Source organism: Crotalus tigris, unplaced genomic scaffold (assembly GCF_016545835.1).
Source record: "Crotalus tigris isolate CLP2741 ecotype Arizona unplaced genomic scaffold, ASM1654583v1 scf7180000017873.753527, whole genome shotgun sequence".
NCBI classification, from domain to species: Eukaryota; Metazoa; Chordata; class Lepidosauria; order Squamata; family Viperidae; genus Crotalus; species Crotalus tigris.
The window spans coordinates 340,199-363,873 of NW_024096692.1; the positions used below are offsets into that span (position 1 = coordinate 340,199).

A 23,675-nucleotide genomic window follows, 5' to 3' on the forward strand; every position below is an offset into this window, starting at 1 on the left:
GATGAATCACCATGAGAAAATCTATGTGGTTGCTAAGAGTTGACAATAACTTGATGGTACGTAATTGATTAATCAGTTGAAAAAGAGGCATAGTATTAATGTTATCAAGAATTTAAACCCAGAGCACATAGAATAAAATAACATACTACTGTCAGTTCTAAAATAAGTCTTTAAAATCTTTTGTGAGTGGGCTTAGTTGCCAATGAATACGGAGACACAATCATACAATTTTCTCAACATTGTTATATAAGTGCTTGCCATTTCTTCTTTTGGATGCTTTAGGATTTTGTTCTGTTTACTCCTACATTTTTTCTAGTCACAGAATTTCCTTGAGATTTTCTATCCAAGTATTAACCAGATCAAACTCAGCTTAATTTTTTTAAACATCTGCAAAGGTCTGCATAGATGCCACCACTTGCTGTAATTAGGATTTGGCAAGGAATGGTTTTACAAAAATTGTGCGAATACAATATGTCTTAGTTTAGTCACAATTTTAAAAGTACAAGAGTGTTGCCAGAAAATTCCATATTTTTTACATTATACTCCTTTATTTGTTCTTATAGTTTCAGAAATAAATACAATTATTTTGTAGCACTAAACAATAAATAAAGCTTCCAAATGTTATCTTTGCAGCCTTCTAGTAAAATATACATTACTAATATGTACTCAAACCATAAGACACCTTTTGGACGATCAAAAATACACATTATTTCAGAGTAATTTTACTGTATATATAAAAATTTATCACACGACGCTTGCCTTTAGAAAGAGCAACAGTGAACCTGCATCACTTATAATGTTCTTTAATGTATTTTAGGATATGTGATTTAAGTAAAACCATTGAAATTAATTCCTTTTAATGTTTTTAAGAGTGCAACATTTTTATATAAGTTAAATATTAGTACTCAGTAATGAAGCTTAGCCTCAATGCCACTACTTAAGGTACAAAACTCTTATTAAAATGTTGAAAACCTTTTGGGAGGAGGCAGAATCTTTGCCAAAATATGATAGTGCTTCTTAAGATTCTTAAGTACCTCGGTACTCATTATTAATTGGTTCCAGGAGATACAATGAGTACCAAAAATGATGAGTACCAATTTTTTCCATAAAGAATAATGTAGTGAGTCACAAGGCAGCTGACATTGACAACTTCTAGCTTGTGCACTGAGTACCAGGACAAAATTTTCACATCAAAATGTGATGCATTCAAAGCAGTTGAGTACCAAGATACCACTGAATATTCTTGCCAAAACAAAGAGCATATCCAAGAAATTACTGTAAAAATCAGCCTTTGAGGTGCACTATGTAATACATAAATATTATATAAACATTGCAATATGGTATTCATGCTATATAGTGGGATAAGCAAATTAAGGTTCTTTAGATATTTTGGACTATAAGTCCTGCAAACATCAGCTAGTAGGGCAAGTGCAGGGGGGAATCTGAAGTCACCAAGCTGCATGTTAGGATCCATCTTTGTTTTGGCAATCTAAAGCCCTCTCTGAACAAAGTCTGATTTTTTAAAAATTATTTCACTATTATTTTTAAAAATAACACAAGACAGCCAATATATCTAATACTTCCTCTTCCTATTCTTCCCAACAACCAGGTTGTGAAATGAGTTGGGCTGAGAATGTTTGACTGGCCCAAAGTCACCCAGTCACCTTTGAAAACTGGTAAAGAATTCAACTAAAATAAGTCATAATATAGTTCAACAAATGAAACTGCCTCTTTTCCAACCAGCCCATATTGTATCACACCTCTTTCTCCTGTCCCCACCTCCCACACACTGCAAAACAATTTTTAAGAACTAGCTGTATTATAAATGCAGGACCAAATTCGTTCTCAGATATAGAAAATCACTGAGTGACTTTGAGCCAGTTTGTCTTTCAGCCCAACTTATCTCAGAAGATGTTTGTTTGCAAGGAAAAGCTGGAAGAAATTCCAAGTGCACTCTCTCAAGCTCTTGGAATTGCCACCTCAATTTAAGGCAATCTTTTCTCTGCAATTGAGACATTGTATAGTCTCTGATCTATACAATTTATATTCTACCGTGTCTAAAACAGTCACCTCTGATGGATTACTAACCCAATCAATCTACTGGCAAAAGATTTTTAGAGTAGTTCTAATGAAACCAAGAGAATATAGGCTAACATAATTCCTATAAATGAAGAGAGCATAAATATATTTATTCATGCTCCAGATAGGAAACAATCTTATTGAATTATTCATATAATTTTGTTGCACTTCATAACTGTGTCCTTATGCATCCTTAAAAATATTTATTTCTGATTAAATTGTTCTAAGACAATTATATAATACAGCTTTTAAATGATACTATTTTAGCCATTCTGGAGTCTCTAAAATTATATCCAAAATTGACCATAGCATATAGATATTTTAATTTTTATGCTACCAAGTACTTCACTGTCTGCCAGTTACAGAACCAAGAACAATTCTCATCATTACAAAAATAGTAACCATCTTTTGGCATTTCCACACATTAATTATATATATTTTTATACAACGAGCACTAGTGGTTAATTAGTGAAGATTTTAAAAACGAAGTGAATTCAATAAGTTAATATGTTCTAATAAAAATTATAAGACTGTCCCAATTTTTATCAACTAATGCTATTAAATATTATATAGGAGGTAGGGAGGATTATGGTAACATTTCGAATCTAAAGATAATTTTAGAACCAAGGCATTCAAGATACACATAAGATGATAATAAATGTGTTTTCTTCAAAAAAGGATTAATGCTACTTGTTTTTTCCAAGTATATTATTCATATTCTCAACAATTTCACTTCTAAAGAACTGACAATTTCCTAGCTCAAATATGAAGCTAAATTATGGCTCAGTGCAACTTCATTCAAGTGAGGAGCTACCAGTTAATAACTTTTCCTACAAGGCTTCTTGATAGCATGGCTATTGCTGAAAATTCTAGAAATTGAAGACTACAAAATTAGAGAGTGCTGGGCTGGAAAGATTGGCTTATTTTTATGGAAAAGTCATATACAAACCCTAAAATTTACTTGAATAATTTACAGGAAAATACAGGAATGTGTATTCCATGCAGATAAAATTCATAAAAAAATTAAAAATGCAGAATAGTAGCATTATATAGTATGAAATCCATTCATAAAATTTCATTTTATGAAATAAGCATGTAACTAATATGCATCATTAAGAAGTGCAAACATTACTTTATTTCGGTCACTCCAGTTTGCTGACTGTGATATATTAATTTGCTCTTAATTTGTATCAATAAAATTAATTTTGTAGTCCTGGCATACATTTAAATGTAATCACAAGACAGTTCTTGGACTCTTATTTTAGAAAAACAGATTTTATTTAAATTCTGTGTCTCAGTTTTAAAATGTGTATTGGATAATTTCAAATAATGGAATTAGATTTTGATACATTTCCTCAGTCAATTCAGGAGAAAAGTGGATTATTTTAGATCATTTCCCATTCTACCAAAATTTGATGTATTGAAATTGTAAGACTATTTCCAGATAATTTGCAGGTATTGACATTCTAACCAAATTGAAGATTTGCAAGAATTTCTACACCAATCTTTTTAATCAGAATAATCATGTTACTTTGAATTACTCTGATCCATTAAAATGATAAAAATCACTTGCTATCTGTCCATCCTTATCTTCTCTTCTAAATGTTGCACATTTGTGGCTTTCAAAGTAGAACAGAAAATTCAGGGAAATCTTTAGTTAGCAAAGTGATGTGTAAATCTTGAAGTTACATGTTTAATTTCTGACTACATTTTATACTTATTTGTGTAATTAACAGATTTCTGTTTTCTTATTAATTAAAAATGGTAGTAATGGTGAAGAAAATTCAAAAATCAAGCAAATTAAAAAATAGTTTTGTTGTTAGTAAGCTTTTTCCTGCAAAATTAAGTTTGATAACTTTTGTTGTATTCCATTATAGAAGAATCAATGTTCTGTAACTATATAAGCATTGATTAATGAGGTCATTTTTTTAGATTTTAAAGTTCAAACCATTAGCTTATATTTACCTCATATTAGTAGTGAAAGCTAGTTTTATGGTTTCAGTAAATCTATTCATGAAGGAGTTGTTGCAAAACACAAAGGAATTAAAAATTATTATGACATTTCCCGTTAAAAATTGTTAAATCAACTTCAAAATTATGCCACTGAATATCACATCAAATATAGGTGACATGCCTGTTAGCAAAAATGTATAATAGAAAAATCAGATTTAAAGCCATGTAAGATTCTTTCCAGCCATAGCTCTTATCAATTATTATTCCTACACAAAACATATCAGCATTATTATATGCTTGCCTATTTCATATTTTCAGGGATTTTTTTTTATATGTTTAAATGGCAGGTGCCCATGATGTAAGTCTATGTTAAGTGTTTAAAGGTAACCACACACATTATTTTCATAGAGTCAGCCTTTGAGACATAAACACTGATTCAATAGTTTTTAATAATTAATTTTTTTTGTTTTTAACAGTTTTTTATTTTTTTTTAATTTTATTCAGCAGCACACACCAAATGTGTCTAAGTCAAGTGGTATTCCAATTCCATCCAAGTTTTCAAGCAAATTGTTTGACCTTATGAAAAATGAAAAACCCTTCACCTGAAAAACAATTTTCAACAAACAAAATACCAACAATGAAACACTGATCTGCCCTAAGGTTATTATAAGAAGCATGTGTCATCTGATGCTACAATGGGGCACAAATTATTTCTGTACAATAAATATTCAGATTAGACTTCAATTAAAATAATCAAATTCTGAAATTACACTATCATTAGTCTACGAAATACAAAAACATGTGTTGGGAGAGTAAAATATCCTTGTTTGCATAAGGCAAAAGTTCATAGATTTAAGATGTTTTTATCTTTCTGCCACCCTCTTTAACTGACTGACACAGTACTTTCACATTTAGAATAGAAAGGTAGAAGTTATTAAGTGTGGATATATACAGTTGTCCCTTTTTTTTGTTTACATCACAAAATATAAGGAAAGTTTCCAACCTACTACTTTATGTACATCAACTTCTAAGCAGTATCATATATAATTAAAATTTCAACTTGGATGAGAAATGAAAAAACAATAGTCGTGGTTTTTTCTTTCTTTCTGCACATTCAATTTCTGGTTCTTTTACTGAAGAGGCTGAAGAACATTTAGATATTCAGTCTGTCCCAACTGGTAAGTTGTGTTTCCACCACAGTCTACATACTGGTATCGTTCCTGAGATATTTGTTCTGAGTGGCCAAAGTAGGAAGTAGTCACAGTCACTCTTTATAAGAAAGGGAGAGATGTGTACATATATTATACATCAGCAAAAAACATGTATATTTTTAAAAGTAAAAGTCCACAAATGCTAACTTTAAATATTTACTCATAAAATAATTAGCAGCTAATACCACAAGTATACAAAAGCTGACATTAACTCTATTTAAATAATCTCAGTAAAGTGAAATGTTGAACAGAGCAAGACTGTTTTATTTGTTTAATGATATGGTGAGAAACTGAATTGTATGTAACAGATGTTTAAGGATGTTAATAGATAAGAAAGACTAAGAAGCACTTTTACTTCCTCTATTCTGGTGTTCCAAAATGTGGCCATACTTGCCTCATCTCTAGAATTTTCTGCTCAGAAGAGGAAGAAAAAACTATGAGATAAAATAGATGAACTTGGAATAACTGTTAATTCAGAGGAGAATTTGCAATGTTAGTGACCAATTTAGAGCTTCTATAACTTCACTGGGTGACATTCAGCCTGTCATTAATCCTTCAGGTTAACCTACCTCCCAACTGTTTCCTGTATAATACAATATTAGAGTGCAGAAACAACAGAAAGAGCTCAATGGCTGCATGAACTTTACTATATGAGGCTGCTTTAATTATTTAAAGGGAGAGAGAGGGATGCTTCATTCCCATTATTAGATGTTGTGAAGCATCTTTTTTATTATTTTATAAGTGCTAAATCCCCAAAAAATACATGTATAATGCATGGGTCTTTTTTTTTTTCATTAGCACTAAGCCGCCACTAATTTCATCAAGAGAGAAAAGCAATTTCTTCAGTTTTCTGTAGCTATCTTTGGTTTGTCCTCAATTTCATTCAGCATATTTGTTATTATATGACAAATATTAAAAATCATATTTAAAACTTTAAAAGTATTTCATATTAAGGTTACTTAATTTGCTTCTTGTTAGTGGTTCAATGGAATTATGAAAAGATTCATGCATAGATCTTATGGCGCTTCATGAAAACAGGATAAGAAAGGAATCTTAATGAAATGCTTGACTCTTTAAAAAATATCCTATGGTAATGCAAGTGTTTTGAAAGTTAACTTTTCCCATAAATGAAATTATTATACATACTTACTGCATCATGACAACTATATTATGCACTTTGATAGAGATTAAAGTACAGAAATCGCTGAAACAAAAAAAAATTGTATCAGTGCATAGTATATTAATTACATGTCAGAAAGCTTTCCTGCAATCAATTTCAAATGAACTTCCTTAAAATCTATACATACACACTTGATCTTAGCCAAAAGGCCAACAAGTAATTAACTTACCTGTTTACTGAAGCAAGCCAACTGCAACAGTTTGAAAGCTGATTTTCAATAATCCATATCTAATACTGTTGTATAAATTAAGTTGTCTAGAATAAGACACAATGCTAGCTTGCATCTAGTATTAAAAAAAACCCCACAGAACATCTTCCTTGCAGATGCATTAAAGAGGGAAAGCATATTTATTCATTAACCAAAGTTTAGGGTTATAGCTATGTTCTTCCTCCCATTCAAAAAAAGAAAAAAGTGAGAAACACATAAAACATTTTTCTCTGTGCTATATTAATTCCAATCTTTTAAACATCAATACAGTATTTCAATGCAGTGCTCGTAACCAGATCTAGAATCCTTTAGAAGTACACAGCACCAAGAAAGATAAGAAAATAGCATTTAGAAAAATATAAATACTGCTGTAAAATCTGCGTTCCAGGCTACTGCAGTCCTTTTATTCAAAAAAAGAGATATTTGGGGTGATATTCTCATCTTGTACCCATATTTTATTTATCAAATTTATTGGCTGCTCATCTTATCACAGGTAACTCTGGATGGCTTACAATATTAAAATGTACATTGAAATTGAAAGCACAGAATACTCACTACATGTAACTCATTTCATCTTGTATTACAGTAGGTACCATATAATCAATCTGAAAGGAAAAACAAGAATAGCAACAGTCAAGATATCTAGAAAACTGCTATCAAATACATGTGATCCTTGCTTAATAATCACTCATTCAGCAACCATTCAAACTAATGATGGCACTGAACAAGTGGGATACATGACTGGTCCTCAAGGGCTGTAGCAGCATCCCCACAGTTACAACTGCAATCTGGGTGCTTTGATCACGATTAAGATACTGCAATGTCCCAATCACCATTTTCCCCCTTATTTGCTGGCTTCCTAATACTAGATCAATGGGGAAGCTGGTAGAAGGTTGCAAATGGCAACCATGTGGTGTCTTTGCTTAATGACCTGCAGTGATTTGTTTAACAATGGCAACTGGAAAGTGCTGGCACTGATGTCACTAAGCAATGCAGTCACATCACTCTACAAGCACGTCGTTTCACAAAGGAAATTCTGATCCTCATTGCTGTTGTTCACTGAGAACTACCTGTAATTGTGATATGCTATGTGATTCCCAGTGATTCTTACCTGTTTCATATCCAATGGTCCAATGTGGGTATTATTGTTCAGCCGTGCCTTTCCAATCACGGTCTTTGCAAACTGTACCTGGGCAGTAATGTTGTCAACTTCCACAGAATAATAATTATTATTGGTTATGTTCAGTGTATTCTGCAAATAATTCAGGACTCTAGATTAAATGATGCTTTAGTCCAATGTTAAACATCAATATAAATTATCAACCACTGAAGGAAATGATAATTTTTCAGCTAAGATCTTACCGTAATATTTAAATATATTATGCGTCTCTGTGCTTCATAATCGACAAATACTGATTTGACTCCAGCATATTGTACATCAACAGATCGAGGAAATAAGAAAAATACTGCCAAGCCAGAAAGCAGTAAGCATCCAATTACAGAAGCAGTCACATAAAGTTTTCTGCAGAGAGAAGAGAGCTCTTTTAAAGGGTCAGTGTTATCTTTATACCCTTCCTTTTCACTGCATGGATTTTTAGTTATTGACATGCTCCAACTACTACATATTTCCTGTGCCCATTCTAAGGTTAATCACCATTTTTTGAAATTGCTGGCAGAGACATATACATGGGCATGCATGCATTCCTCATTCTGTCTAATCTCTGGGGAATTAATGAGAATAAAGCAAAGTTACCAAGGCAAGAAGCAATAAGCAGGCACAATCAATATTAACATAGTGCATTCTTTCTCTACAGCATCTACAATTTTCCCAGCAATCTCCTGGTTTTTAATAGTTGGAGAATGAAGCCATGGATATGGATTAACAAAGATAGAAAAGGTGGAATTCTAGAATGTTGTAACCCATGGTAAGCCTCCCACCTGAAACCAAATCAGTGCAACATGGCAAAACTCCAAATGTAATAGGAATTTTTGCTAATAACAAGTGTCAGCAGCTCAAGCAATGCAGCCCAACCCGTTTTGCAGGCTATGTTAACACAAAGTATTTTGACTATTAGTACAGAGCAATATTTTCCAAGGTTAAGATGTAAACACAAAAGTATTAATTTAAACCATTTGATAGTAGATTTGTTAAACCTAACTTTAAAGAAATTTACCATACCACATACAGTCATTACTATGGTAACTTACGTTCTTCTTGGCCTCAGTCTCTGATCACTATATGGAATCAAGGCAACAAGCTGATTTTCCTGTCCTGGAATATAATCCAGCATGCTGTCATTTCTATACCCAATTGCTGCTGTTATAAAGCCAGTAAAACATGCCACATGATATACTGATGAAGCTGAAATTTCTGTAACAAACGCCTGCATAACATATACATCTACCACTCTAAATTAAAAAACAATGTTTTTCAGATACAATAAAATTATCAAAAGGCAGATATTTTAAAAGAAACTGTCACATAAAATATTTTTAGGGGAAACAGTTTTTTATAACAAGCTATGAAATTACACCTTCTAAATCACTGCCTTGCAAAGGTTTTGCTCAACAGCTAGGCACCCTCTTTTCAATACCACTAAAATACTGTAATTTTGATGATAATTGAAAGTTTATTTTAATCAATGCATATTACATGTAGATTAGTACACCTCAGTATAGGTGGAGCTCACTTAACAACTACTCTGTTTAGTATCTATTAGATGTTATGAAGGTGCTGAAAAGTAACTTTATGGCCATTCTGGCACTTATAATCAGTACGTAGCATTCCATGGTGATGGTTATTGCCATTTGGGCACTTCACAGCTAGCTTCTGACAAGCAAATTCAATGGAGAGGCTAGCATAAAACTGCAAGTAGCAATCACAAGATATCTTACTTAACTAATATGTCGTTTAACACCTCAGTTGCTGGGCTTATTGCTGCCACAAAACAATACTGAGTACAGACTAGCAGAGAATATGTTTAAACTGAAAGTACAAAATAACTTCCATTTTTTTTTCTGCTTGTAACTCTAGTATAGCTAGCTAAGAACATTTTGTACAGAGAAATAAGTCAAATCCAGGTTTTGAAGTCAATCAAGTTTGTGCTCCGTAAAAACTAATATCAAAACTGAATCTTCTGGAATTATTTTAATTTTCTAAAATAGTTATATTATCTCAACATTTTATAATTAATGTGATCATATAGCTTGTGAGTTTATATTGTTGGTATCATAGAATACAAATAAAAAAAAGAAAAATCTAAGGAAATCAAACTGTAAATTTTATACTAATACTGTTATATATAAGGACAGGCTAGCTTAAGAAAACATAATGAAAGTAACTGAATTTATCACAGAAATTGCTTCTGACTTTACACGTACCACGTGGTATTCTCCCAGTGCCCTGACAAGTGGGACATGTGACACTATCTCTTCCTGTAAATTCAACATATGGAAACTGTGACACATCTCCATTTTTTCCATCTTCACTATGAGAGTCAGAGTGCATTAATCCACTTTTCATGTTATCAGAGGTTGAAGCCCCATCATCTTTCAAAGCAGATAAAGGCATGGAAAGAGATTTTCCCATGTCTGTTGACAGAAAAATAGTTAATAAAAGCAAACCTTAGACTCTAAATCCATTTATTGCAGCAGGATTTGTTTGGAGAATTATTGATAGAATATTTTGACAACTCTTGCAAAAAAAGAACTTCTACCAAGTTAAAAACAAATTAAAAAGTTCAGACTCTTGTTTGTGAAATTGTAACAGCTTGTGAGCTGGTAATTCAATCAAGCAAATTTATAAATAATACCATTTTCTATGATATATATTTTTTCACTATTATAAGCATGCCATTGATTACTCTTCGTAATGGGAAAAATACATTTTTTATACAGGTAGTCTAAGACTTGCAACCAGATTCAAAATTATGAGAGACTTCATAAAAGATATTTATTTGAAATATTCCTGGGATTGTAAAACTGCCCTTGTAAAGAACACAACATTATCAAAAATCATTTGCTTGATTTGGGCTATGTTTGCTTCCATATTTTCAAACAACGTATGCTTTAAATACATTTAATGACTACAACAAAAAACAATAACTAATTATGTGATTATAAACTGCAACTGAGAGTGAAATCCTGAGAGTCTGAAAGAGTATTAATTTATGGTGGATTTCCAAATGAGATCTCTTTTAAGTTTCAGGTGCACCTCTGCAATATTTCTCATTAGTATCTACAAATAGAATATAAAAAATATAGAAGCCACCACAATTAAAATACAACTCTATATTATGGTCTAAGTGTGTTTCTGGAGTTATGTCATCTCAAATAAATTAATCACAGTTCTTCCCATAATTAATTCTTCATTCGCAGGTTCCAGAAAAATATGGTGAATCAGCCGTATTTCACAATAATGCCAAGCATGCATTTTTAGGCAACTGGACTTGTTTCCTGTAGCTCTACTCAGAAAAAAATAGTTTATATTTGGAAAATACTTCATTAAATTAAAAAGTGATTATCACTATTTGGCAATCTTCCCTATAAACAAAAACATTAACTGGCGTACTTCCCTGCATTCAACAGTAATGCAGTAAATTTCAAGGTTATAAGAAAAAAACATCACTACACAATTCCAAAATCCTGTATAGAACTAGATATACATCTTTAATATTCTGAGTATAAATATCAGCACTATGAGATTTCATACTTATACAGATCTAAATACAAGCATCTCTTCAATTTGGAAAAGCTCCTTCAAAGTTGTTTGTATGGTATGAAAAATGATAGTCTGCTCTGAAACAGCACTCAAGAACTAAGCAGGAAAGAATGATGACTGACAAACATAGTATTTATTACTACAATAACCTGAATTTTGTACTATTCTCAGCATGTTTTTTCCTACCAGACACTATAGTGGCATCACAGAAAGTAAACACTACATTTATAGTATTAGATGGATGTTAGCTCACAAAATCATAAGCTTCAAATTTTCATTGTTTATATCCTGCATTTATTATTCTTTTTACCCATAATTTCTCACCTATAGCTAGTGATCTCAAGAGCCTGCAAGGGCTGGAGTCTCCCACAGATTCACACAGTTCACCTAATAAAGACAAAGAGAGAAAGAAAAAAATTACTAAAGAGTGCACAAAGCTGAAGAAACATGTTTTCATAAATAAGTAAAACAAGTGTATATATCACCTGAATACATTTCTATTTACACCTATACCACATTTAGGTATTCAGGAACACTAATATACAAGTACTATATATTAAAGATATTTATTTTATTTTATTTTTTTATTAAATTTTTTTAAAATTTTACAATAAAAACCCCCTTCCCCAATCCTTCCCAACCCACCCCAAAACCCTCCCCCGTTCTTCCCAGAGCTGAATACAGGCTTAACTAGATCTTAAAAGAAAAAAAGTTTTAAACCCAAATAAACCTTAAGCAAATATAATTACACACAATAAACAAATTGTAAAATACTTTAACTTCCATTATATATAAGAAACAAAAAGAGGAAAAACAAAAAAGAAAATAAAAAGAAATAAATAAAAAATAAAAAATTAAAGAATAATAACAATTACACTTCTAAATAATATCTTAAACTTATATAAAATATTCAAAAGCTAGATAATATTTTCTTATATCATACTTATATTGTATAAAATTTATCCATCTTTTCCACACCGAAAGATACTTCTCTTGCGATTGATCTTTCAAGAAAGCTGCAATTTTTGCCATTTCCGCTAAGCAGGAAACTTTAAAAAACCATTCTTGCAAAGTAGGCAAAAATTCCTTCTTCCAATATTGCCCTATTAACAACCTAGCCGCAGTAATTAAATTTAACATTAAAATAATCTCTTTATCATCACAATCAGAAACAATACCCAACAAAAACAATTGTGGAGTAAATTTTATCCTTCTTTTAAAAATTCTTTGAATATTCCACCATATCTTAATCCAAAAAGCTTTAATACTTTTACATGACCACCAAATATGATAATAAGTAGCATCCGAGCAACCACATCTCCAACATTTAGGCTGCAGGTTTGGATACATACAAGACATTTTTTGTGGATCAAGGTGCCATCTATAAAACATTTTATAAAAGTTTTCCCGTAAGTTTTGGGCTTGCGTGAATTTAACATTCCTTACCCAAATAATCTCCCAAGTATCTAATAAAATTGGTTCATCAAAATTTTGTGCCCACTTAACCATACAATCTTTAACTAGCTCTACTTCTGAGTCCAATTCCACCAAGACACCATAAATTCTTTTAATATGGGTTCGACTTTGATCTCTAATTTGTTTTAACAAATTCTCATCCTCTCTAAGCAAGCCCACCTTATAATCTATCATTAAAGATATTTATTGACATCACAGACTTGGCAATGGAATCCTTGTTCAAGGATTGAGAATTCTAGATAGAAGTTTGCTTTATATACCGCAGTGGTGGCGAACCTATGGCACGGGTGCCAGAAGCGGCACTCGGAGCCCTCTCTGTGGGCACACATGCCACTGCCCCAGCCTCGCCTCCCCCCCACGACCTCTCTAGCAGCCCTCCTGAAGAAGAGTCGCCCCCGAACTTGGCCCATGTGGAGCAGCGCAGCATGACAGCCCGGCAGCGTAGACAAGACTCTGTCCTCACATCCTATCGTGCACAGTTGATGCTGCAGGGCACGGGCAGAGGGCATGACCGCCATAGTGCTGCTGGGCTGCCTGGGCAATCTGCGGCAGGCCCTGGAGGCGATGAGTGGCCCTGTGGGCAGGTGGGGTGGGGGATGGGGGGGTGGAGCAGGAGTAGGGCAGGGGGTGGAGCATGGTCAGTTTTTGGGCACTCAGTCTCTAAAAGGTTCGCCATCACTGATATACTGCTTCAGTTGCAACAGGAAACTGGTTTACCTTCTCTCAAAAGATCATCATTTCACATAGTAATGCTATAAGATAAGCCAGCACATTCCTGGACATTACAGTCACTCAAAACCTCTGAGAATAAGTGTATATAAGATTGCAGTTTGCAAAGCAAACAAATATTCCTATTTATTGTGGCCTAAACCATGGTAATCTCTTATATTTTTACCTGATCTATTTACCACTTTTGCAAGAGATTAGTTTCACAAAACAAGTAGTTTAAAATCCCATGACACTAAATACAGTGAAACTTTCTTCTGAATAAATATGATAAGGGTTGTACTTTACATTCTATGGATTTATTTTAACAGTATATATGCTATCCAGTAGTAGTTCATAGGAGAGTAAAACAAAACATTCAATAACCTTATACAAAGGGCTAGATCAGGCTAAGACATAATTTCCTTCACTATATTTTACTCAACTGTCATCATTTGCCATAAACATGATTAATACAGTAAATCACTATATTTGGGTTTGCACAACGTCAACAAAAACCAAACAAATCACTTTGTGTTGTAACATAAAAGTGTGAACCCAGAGAACTGCTAGATCTGTACAGCATGCTTATCAAAGTAAAATCAACATAACAGATGACTGTGATCTCTAAGTCCCAAGCACTGAAGATTCATAAGCAAATTTTCTATGCTCTAGAAACATTGTGAGCAGTTGCAATCTAATGAGAAAAAAAGAACAGGACAGATGATGACATTAGCCTTATACTGAAAATCTACTAAAATCAAACTCAACTTTATGGATACACACATGCAATTTGATATGCACAACACAGAAATGGTTTGCCAGTCCTTTCTTCCAAGATGCCTTTTGACTTTCCAGTTTAGTTTATAACCCTGGTTTTTCTTAAATAGGGCTTAATCTTAGTACAGATCTTAGTACAGATACTGAACACTACTTTGTTTCCAAACTGAAGCAAGGTTTGGATTTGAATAGCTCTCGCATTTGATGCTGAGCAAACTATACTGAAGACCTGATTATTCTTCCTGGCCTTGGAGAGGCTGAAGAGGAAGCCCCTATTGAATAAGATTTTATTATGTTATTTTATATTCTCTTTACTATTTTTATAAATAACTCAAAGTAGGGAACATACCTAATACGCTTTTCTATTTTTCCCTCAACAACCCTGTGTGATGGGCTATTTTGTTTATATGTCTGTCTTAAAACTGCTTATGATTTTTTATTTTTTAATACTGTTCTCAATTTTTAAATTGTGAACCACAGGAGTCATTGAAGTGACCTCCAAACTTCTAAAACAAAATAAGATTATCATGCTGCCACCTGCCTTATAATATCATCTTTAAATGCAGATTAAGGTATGGAACAATCCTAATTGCCAATGCCCACATAGTCTACTGGATTCAAACAACCTACATTATCTAAGCATTGGAAAATAGTATTCTTTTAAACAAGGGAGAAGACCATATGCACTATCCACTCATTATATAACCCATCTTTCTTTCATAATTGGGAGGCAGGCTCACACGCTGGCAGCAAAATAGTTTGTCCTTCTTGCCCCTTCCTTCCTCTCTTTCCGGTCATCAACTACTAGGAGACAATGATTGTCCACATTGGTGAATGAAGTAAATGTGCAGCCAAAGTAGATTCAGAACTACTGTAAGTAAAACATTATCTTCTGTTGCTTGCAATGGATGAGGTTTTTTTTTCCCGGTTTTTCTGTTCTTAGGGGAAGGCACTGTCTAGCTGAAGGAAGCAAGGGAAATGCAGTGCAATGATCACTTCTGAATCAAAGATCATTTCAAAGTATGCTTTAGCTATAAAAATATAACATAGAATATAAAGCCATAAAATCAAGATCATATCTGAAATATACTAGGCCTCAGACTAACTGAACAAGCCTAAAAATGAGTTTCCTCTCTCTGCCCATTTAAGTAGATAAATTCTGATAGAATTTTCTACATATTTTAAGTAAAGGAAAGCAATAATGCTATAATCACTATGACTCCACTTTGCAAACCCAGCACTCCCTTGTGGTTTATAATCATTATGAAATAATTTTAGATTTGGGGAATTATCCCCAGTAGAAAAGAGAAGGAAGACTGCATGAATCATGATTTCATAACCCACAGAATACTAATGCTAGCAGATATCTAAATAAACTAAAATTAGAACTATATAAATCTTAGTCTTAACCCCCCCCTCCCCGAAGTTAGACCTTTATTTGCTACAAAAGTCGTTTTCGGATGGTAGAGCTTTCTTTCTAAACTCGGGGGCATCAAACACAAGGGGCCTTTTTCAAAGCCAAGCCATCGCTTGCAGAATTAAATCATTATAGGGAAAAAATGGCAGTAGAGTCACCTTCGATGTCTTTTTGCATGATGACTCAGAAGTCATTCTTGTTGCATTCACTAAGGATTATCCTAAGGGGTTTGGGCACGCAAGCTCAAATCGCCAGGGTGTTTAAGACTTTCCACCCCAGCACACAGCCATTTTATTTATATTATATGCCAAACAGACTGCTTTCGCTATCGTCCAGCAAACCATATTCACCCAGGCTGCAGTTTCTCCCCGTACGTTCCTAAATTGGAATTTCTGCCGATGTCGTACAGCTTTCCCCAATCGCCACCATGGCGCGCGTGCCTGTGCGTTGGCACCCAATTACCACCCCCACCACAATACCCAAACTAGGCTCGTGATTCCTCCCTGAGCAACACGTCGCCGCAGTAAAACAAGACCTTACCAGCAGCGCGTCAAACCAGCACACTTCCACTGTATTCCCAAGCGTCCGATATTATTTTTGCTCCGCACCTTTCCGGGGCTCGGGCTCACAAACAGTTCATCAAGTTTCACGGCCAGACAGGAGTGAGCATGCGCGATGGTACATTTTGAAGCCCTATACCTTTTTTGCCCTTGCTTGGGGTCCTTTATTCTTGCAGACGGACGGGAAACAAATGTAAATACAATAAAACAATAAGGGGGGAGACGACCCCGGGTTGTGCCATTTACTATTTTACATCAAAACAGATTTATGCTTGGGGAGAGAAAAGTTGCAAGGTAATGTGAAGCGTGGGCAACAAAGCTGTAAAGATGAAAAACAGGCTCAGTTATGGATAACGGAGCATGCTCAGATTCTCCCTTTGAAGTAGGCTGTCGCTTCGCCGGTAACAAACAACAAGCTAGAATAAGAGGGGCCACCCTCACTGTTCTATTTTTACTCATGTTTTTAACAGCACTGTCAAGCATATCGTATTTTTCACTTTTACAAAACATTCCGGTCGATAAGAGTCAGAAATACAGAAATATTCGTCCAGTGTGAAACAAACCTCAATATTTTGATTTCAGTTATTTTGCTGGAAACCCAGGTTTTCTGCGACCAACATTCTTTTCATCATTTCCAGTTCCATACAACTATTATATTTCCATGACCCTTCAGGTTAATTCCAGCTTCTCAATGTCTGGTTAAAACTATCTTAGGATCTTTTCTCCAACTATTGGCAGAAGAATGTTTTGCTTTTCTCTGTATAATACTGAGGCAGTGAGATGCCTATGAAGATTCTCAATCATCCAGGGCATGGTTGTCTCAAAAGGTGCTTTTCCAAAAGACAACTGGACTTTTTTGGTTTTTCTTTGAAAATATCTCACTTCTCATTCAAAAAGCTTCTTCAGTTCTAAAAGTTGCCTTTTGGAGAAGTACCTTTGGGAAAAAATGAGATAGCCTACTTTGTCTTGATCCAAATTGAATAAAAAAGACCCATGGAAACACTATGCAGTTGGCATATGACTACAATGTTCAGCTAATCAGGTAGGCTATGATAGATAATAATGTAGGGTGGGGCAAACCTCTTGACTTAGTTACAACTTGTCAGACCTGCAAGGTAGACCAAACTAGGAAACTGACTCCATAGCATAAGTAGCAATATATTGTATTGAAATAGGCAACAATATAGTAAAAGAATATTGCAAGTCTGCCACATGTTCTATATTTTCACTTCCCAAGAGCCAATCTTAGCCTATAATACTTGCCTTCTTCATCAGATATAATGTAAGCATCTCCGGCATCTGATAGCCTGAGCATCTTTTCAAAGCTTTTCCCCAAATTATTTAGACTAGTGTCCCCGCACCACTTATTTGTTAGTTAACTATATGCTGTGAGACTAGGTGTGCCTGAAGGAAAGAAAAAAGTTAAAATTACAATGTGTAGCCAAAGCCTCTTTTTATATGCTTCCATGCAACTAGAGAAGCAGTGATGCTTTGATCATCATAACTGCTAATTTGACCTTTCCTGCAGGTGTTCTAAATGAACTGGGCGTGTACAGAGATTAGCTGAAATTTTGGCCAGAGGAGGCACTGTTGTAAAGATTATGCTACTTCCCTCTTACTTTTGATTTGCTGTTTCTAGATAGAACAAGGTTTGCTCCATAGCCTCAAACTTGTCTTTGTATTCAGTTTGGTAAAAAATAATAATATTTGTATACATTTCTGAGTATTAAAAGTACTTTAAGATTTCATGAATGATAATTTAAAAATTAATTAGATTAATTGGGCAGTCAAGAGGAATCAGCTTGTTATTAAATTATGTAAGTACAGTATCTTTTGAATGTTAAAGGGCTTCTCATCAGTAAAGAGTGACTGCAAAGATAATGCAAATCCCCTTCCTCATATGCACAGCATGTTTGCACTCATATAAAAAAAATCCCCCAAACTAAATGTAAATACACAAATGCAAACCTTCACTAGCTACAATTATGTGTCAATCTCTTTTCTCTACCATGTTCTCATGATATTGTTTTCATCTGCCCCTTAGCCTATGCCTAAGACTTAAGTTACCATGAATGATACTGGTGCTAAGGTAGTTGTTTTATTTTTGCTGAAGATAAAAATCTGCTCATTTTCATTAACTATCATATAGATGGTATATTCTGGTATATTCTCCTAATGGATGGGTCCAGTCTGGCATATACTGTGCTTTCCTGTTTAGGACATTTTAGGCTGCTCCAGGCAGACCTCCATGGCCTACCTTCCTTGAACAGTGAAAGAGTCCAGTTTTGGGGCTTTTCTGTATCCACTTTGTTGTCTGGTTTGAAAGTGGGATTAACCTGAATAACACTGATAATTTGTTTCTGTGAATGTATGTGTCCTGTTGCTGCTGTTCTATGCAATCCCAACTACTTCAGAAATTCTTATAAGTTTTCAGCCTATCACACAAATGCACAATTTTCTAGAGCCTGTATAAGAAAGAAAGAAAGAAAGAGAGAGAGAGAGAGAGAGAGAGAGAGAAAAGAAAAAGAAAGAAAGAAAGAAAGAAAGAAAGAAAGAAAGAAAGAAAGAAAGAAAGAAGCAGCTACTCAGAAAATCAATATTTTGTTCTTGGTTCTCATTATATTTTATTTGGGGGAGGGGTATGGGAATAGTATTTTACTATTGGGAGTTAGTGTACAAATTAAATACATAAAATTTGTTTTTAAGGCAGAATATTCATGTTTTTCCTAATGAAAATGGCCAGATACTGTTTTAAATTTTACAATGCAATGCTTCTTCTTTCTACAGCACTCCAGGTGGTCATCTGGGATGGCACTTAATCCATATAGCAGCCTCTGCAAGATGACTTGAGCCAAATCTTTTAGCTGATGACTTTATATTTCCCTAGATTTCTTAGTGGCTTTTAAAATTCTGTTCCTAGTTTTATGTCCTGCTACAGTGCATTTGTGTATAGAATTTCTTTTTTGTTCTTGAATGTATTACAATATATTTTTATTTAGATGGTTTTTAAACTTGATTGGCAAGTTGTTGTAAAAATGAGTTTGAGATATTAAGAAACAATAGAATACAAATGTTGCCAGAGGCTGTTACAGGAAAAAAAGGAAAGAAAAAAACTCTACCACTTTTGTACATGTATTCATATACAAAAGGGGGCGCAGTTTGCCTTGCAATGTCTCAACTCCCTGTGAGATGTCAGCTCACCCCCGAAAAAAAAATATTTTGGGGAATATTAAAAAGGCAGAATATTATATTTCCCCAAAGGAATAATGGAAAATCTTAGACAGACTACCCCCAAAGTTTCTCTGCCCCAAGCAGAAACCAGGTCTGTAGAAATGCAGATGTGATAATTCTTTCAGAAAGACTGGAGCCATGAAGCTTAGAGTTGATGGGATTAGAAAGACAAAGATCCCTAGAATCAACAACCCCTCACCCAAGAAATGCAACACAGGAAGTAAACCATCAGCCACAGCTTCAAGGAAGCAGGATATGACCTTTGGGACATAATAGGATTAACCCACCACCATCAGAATATCAGAAAGGCACACTGAACCTCAGGTCAAAGTTCATGTCACAGGAACAGGAAACATTTATTTGCCTCTTTCTGTTAATTGTGATTGCTTCAAAATTTAATTAAACTATGTTTGCAAATGTCTTTCTTTTTATTTATTAATATCCTGCCCTTGTTTTTAGAAATAACTCAAGGTAGTGAACATTTCCAGCATAACTTCCTCCTCATATTTTCCCCACAAAAACAAGCCTGTGAGGTGATTTGGGCTGAGAGAGAATGACTGGCCCAAAGTCATTTCAATAAACCCTTTAGAATGAACAGTAGAAAGCAAGTGAAACTAATGCAAAACCATTTAATTTTCCCCAAAAGCTGAGAGCCATCCAGTTCAAGAAAAGATACTCGTCAACAATTTCAAAAGGGTCAGGTGATGCTGCCTTCCTCTTTATTTTTATTCTTAAAATGCACCTGGATTTTTATTTGTAAACATAAAAGATTAGCTACAGTCTATGAAATGCAATATATGCAGTGTGGAGACGATCAGGCAAAACAAACTTAAAACTAATGCAAACTAACGCCTTTTATTTTTACATAATCTAGGAAGAGAATTTAGATTATACTGAACATTTTAGTATTAATAAGAAGTTTAGATAATAATTGAAAGAACCAACAATTTACTGGATTTTTACAATTTAGATCTTGAGATTAGTGTTGGGTGAAAAAAGAGGAATAGGTGGAGCTCTACACTCTTCAAGCAGTGCATTATGTGGCTGGAATGCTGAATTAATCAAGGATTAAATTCCTCAATCCAGTTTTAAAAACCTTATATATATATTCATGTATTTAGAACATTACAATAAGCCAAGTACAACTTTTGTTACCATTTTGTATGGACCAGTCATCATGATTCATCAGGTGTCTACTGTTGGTATAAAGTTAACCAATAGGAACCTCTAATCCTAATACATAAAAGAATATTGGTGACTGACTGCCACATTATCCAGGCACCAAGATATCACTAGCTTGCTTCAGAAATATTTATTTCCTATTGCTATTTCTTAATAACACTAACTCTTTCTACATTTAAATCTCTTCCTCTTATCCTTTATTTTCTCTATAAAGTTTTACCAATGCGGTATGATTAGCTCTAAATAGTGTTTATTTTCTGTTGCAGGGAAATCACTTATCCATCTTAAAAATGGTTGACTTTATTAATAATTAGTAGTAAGTGGTAAATTGGACATTCTTTGAGTTATTAATGATTTTGTAATTTTTGCTTGTTTGAAAAAAATAAAACTTTTTATTTGTTTTGTTAAAGATGTTAGAATATTAAGGCAAAATCACAGATTAACAATAAGACAGTCCTTCTATAATCTTGGATAACTTGTATTAAATGTTGTGGTGTTGTATGCTTTCCCATAAATACAGCAAATCATTTGTTCCTGCTAGCAGAGATGCAGAAACAGTGACTTTTCACTCATAGCAATAAATGCAATATGATATCTTTGGGTTCAATATATAAATTTAATTTTGTTTTATTCAGTAGTCTAGCTTAATACGTGTGGTGGATTCTGGCATTGGGTTACAGGGGCTCTTTCCTAAGGAGCTAAAATCCCTAGTAAGCAGAAAAAGGCCCAGAAGAGATCTTTCCTAAAACCTTTACAGGATTTATCTGATATATATGGAATATGGTATAGATGGCAAGATTCCTATTTGGGGCAAATAACAATACAAGAAATTACTCTGTGCATCTGGCAATATATGAATCCAGCTCTATTCTCACTTAATAGCCTTGGCATTTTTAGTCTTTAATTCAGAGAAATCTACAGGAGTTTTTATGCCTCTCAGGAATAACTGACCCCTTTTATTTACTCTAGGTTTAGCATCACAATTATATAATGCAAATTTTATGAGCAGTGACATTGTATGTGACTCATTAATCAAACGCATACCTGCTAATTTTATTTGAATATTTATTGCTACTTGACATAGGAAAGCGTTAATTTTATTGAATTAGCATCAATAACAATTTAAAGAAAAATGGTAGCCAGGGAAGTTGACAACATTTCAAGTACACTTTTGTTAAAAATTACTGTCTTTATGATAAATATTAGCAATCATAGAAACAACAGGTAAATCCTAATAGTTATTTCTTTAAAAATTTTAAAGAGAACTCTTTAAACAGTTCTTATTACTTTTCTGGCTGCTTTAGATACAAGTTTTGTTTTCAGACTGATTTACATTCATACAGAACCACGTCTGTTCTAGAAAGGCATAGCAAAACTATTACCAAAGGCAGGCATTTTTGTGTTATGAAAGAGTTAATTTGTTATAATTTTATTGGGGAAGATATATCCCAAGGACCAACATTATTTACTGAAATTATCTTGACTGGAAAAGAACTTTTGTTAGTCTGTTCTATATTGCAAAAAGCCTTAGAACTTAGCAGTGACAGAGATTTAAAGATCCTCTTCAGAGATACAAAGGGATAGAAATGTTTATAAATAAAAATAAAGGGACTCGGGTTGTATATATTATAAGGGGAGCTACTGTTCTAGCTTTCCTTAGAGACAAGGCAGATATATATCAAGTATTTGCAAATGCATGATGAGCTCAGTGAATACACATACATCTGTAGCATAGCAGTGGATTAAAAGCAGGTGGGTGCATACTCCATTATTTTTGCTTCTTAAAGATTTTTTCCTAGAGTTAGGAGGTAGAAGAAAAAGTAGCTATGAAACCCTTTATTTTCCAGAAAGTAAAATGAGTAGATTAATGAACCAAACTTTTTTATGACCTGTGTTTCTTTCACATACAGAGAACTTACTAATTTCTGTTGAACTTTTACTTCTGGACCCATAACGACAACATTCTTCTACCTTTGGCAAATAGTGTGAGATGTTTCATTTTTCAAAAGGGGAAGATAGAATAGAGCTGGAAGGGACTTTGGAGTTATTAATAATAATAATAAAGTTGTAAGGGACCTTGGAGGTCATCAAATCCAACGCCCTGCTCAGGCAGGTAACCCTATAGTATTTCGGACAAATGGCTGTCCAGTTTCTTCTTAAAAACTTCCAATGTTGGAGCATTCACCGTTTCTGGGGGCAGGTTGTTCCACTGGTTAATTGTTCTAACTGTCAGGAAGTTTCTCCTTAGTTCTAGATTGCTTCTCTCCTTGATTAGTTTCCATCCGTTGCTTCTTGTCCTGCCTTCAGGCACTTTGGAAAATAGCTTGACTCCCTGTTCTTTGTGGCAGCCCCTGAGATATTGGAACACTGCTATCATGTCCCCCCTCATCCTTCTCTTCATTAAACTAGACCACAGGTCGGCAACCTGCGGCTCCGGAGCCGCATGCGGCTCTTTGAGCCTTCCCCTGTGGCTCCCAGCCCCCTCTGCCTTTGCAGAGAGAGACAGAGACAGAGAGAGGCAATTGCGATTCCCTGCTTCTCTCTCTCTCTCTCTCTCTCTCTCTCTCTCTCTCTCTCTCTCTCTCTCTCTCTGTGTGTGTGTGTGTGTGTGTGTGTGTGTAAAAATGAGAGTGCACTCACAGTGTTCTCCGAGGAGCTGAAAAGCTTACTGGGCGGAGCTCCTCCCTTTGCTGCGTCTCTGCAGGAAGCAGGAAGGGCAGGAGAGAGCTAGCTAGCCCAGCTAGGCTGACTCAGGAATTCTGGGAGTTGAAGTCCATGAGTCATAAAAGAGATGAGCTTGTTGGACAACAGCTTGAAGCTTGCCAGGTGAGCAGCAGATAGGAGAGGGGGGGGGAGAGAAAGAGAGAGAGAGAAAGAGAGAGAGAGAGGGAGGGGGAGAGAGAGAGAGGAAAGAGAGAAAGAAAGAGTGGGGAAAGTGGCCGACCAAGGGCAGATAGAGAGGTAGGGAGAGAG

General features: G+C 34.4%; 2 protein-coding genes across 10 annotated transcripts in view; one reads left to right on the plus strand and one right to left on the minus strand.

Moving 5' to 3' along the window:
* Window positions 1–4,256: 4,256 nt before the first annotated feature.
* On the minus strand, window positions 4,257–16,575 carry TMEM106B (transmembrane protein 106B). 6 transcript variants are annotated; one of them, XM_039343813.1, is made up of 9 exons: window positions 16,270–16,575; window positions 11,676–11,738; window positions 10,013–10,222; window positions 8,840–8,948; window positions 7,994–8,153; window positions 7,743–7,883; window positions 7,187–7,236; window positions 6,394–6,447; window positions 4,257–5,301 (listed from the first exon to the last, which is right to left on the minus strand). In XM_039343813.1, exons 3-9 carry the CDS (start codon window positions 10,218–10,220, stop codon window positions 5,163–5,165), a joined length of 861 nt encoding a protein of 286 aa, XP_039199747.1. In that variant the 5' UTR covers window positions 10,221–10,222; window positions 11,676–11,738; window positions 16,270–16,575; the 3' UTR covers window positions 4,257–5,162. The 6 variants fall into 6 exon arrangements, with proteins under 6 accessions (XP_039199747.1, XP_039199748.1, XP_039199749.1 ...); XM_039343814.1 differs by lacking the exon at window positions 16,270–16,575 and adding an exon at window positions 16,080–16,222; XM_039343815.1 differs by lacking the exon at window positions 16,270–16,575 and adding an exon at window positions 15,888–16,035 and having other exon boundaries at window positions 10,013–10,066.
* THSD7A (thrombospondin type 1 domain containing 7A) overlaps window positions 13,465–23,675 on the plus strand; it is a 327,958-nt gene continuing 317,747 nt past the window's right edge. For all 4 annotated transcript variants that reach the window (XM_039343800.1, XM_039343804.1, XM_039343803.1 and 1 more), the window contains exon 1: window positions 13,465–15,185. The gene's annotated coding sequence lies outside the window, so the exon portion shown is untranslated. The remainder of the gene's footprint in view (window positions 15,186–23,675) is intronic.

Excerpts from the sequence above, each read along its gene's own strand:
- TMEM106B (XM_039343810.1), bottom strand. Across the intron at positions 8,949-10,012 it reads CACTGGGAGAATACCACGTG|CAGCAATTGGGTATAGAAAT; the intron begins GTACGTGTAAAG and ends GCTTTATAACAG. Across the intron at positions 8,154-8,839 it reads AGACTGAGGCCAAGAAGAAC|AAAACTTTATGTGACTGCTT; the intron begins GTAAGTTACCAT and ends TTCTCTCTGCAG.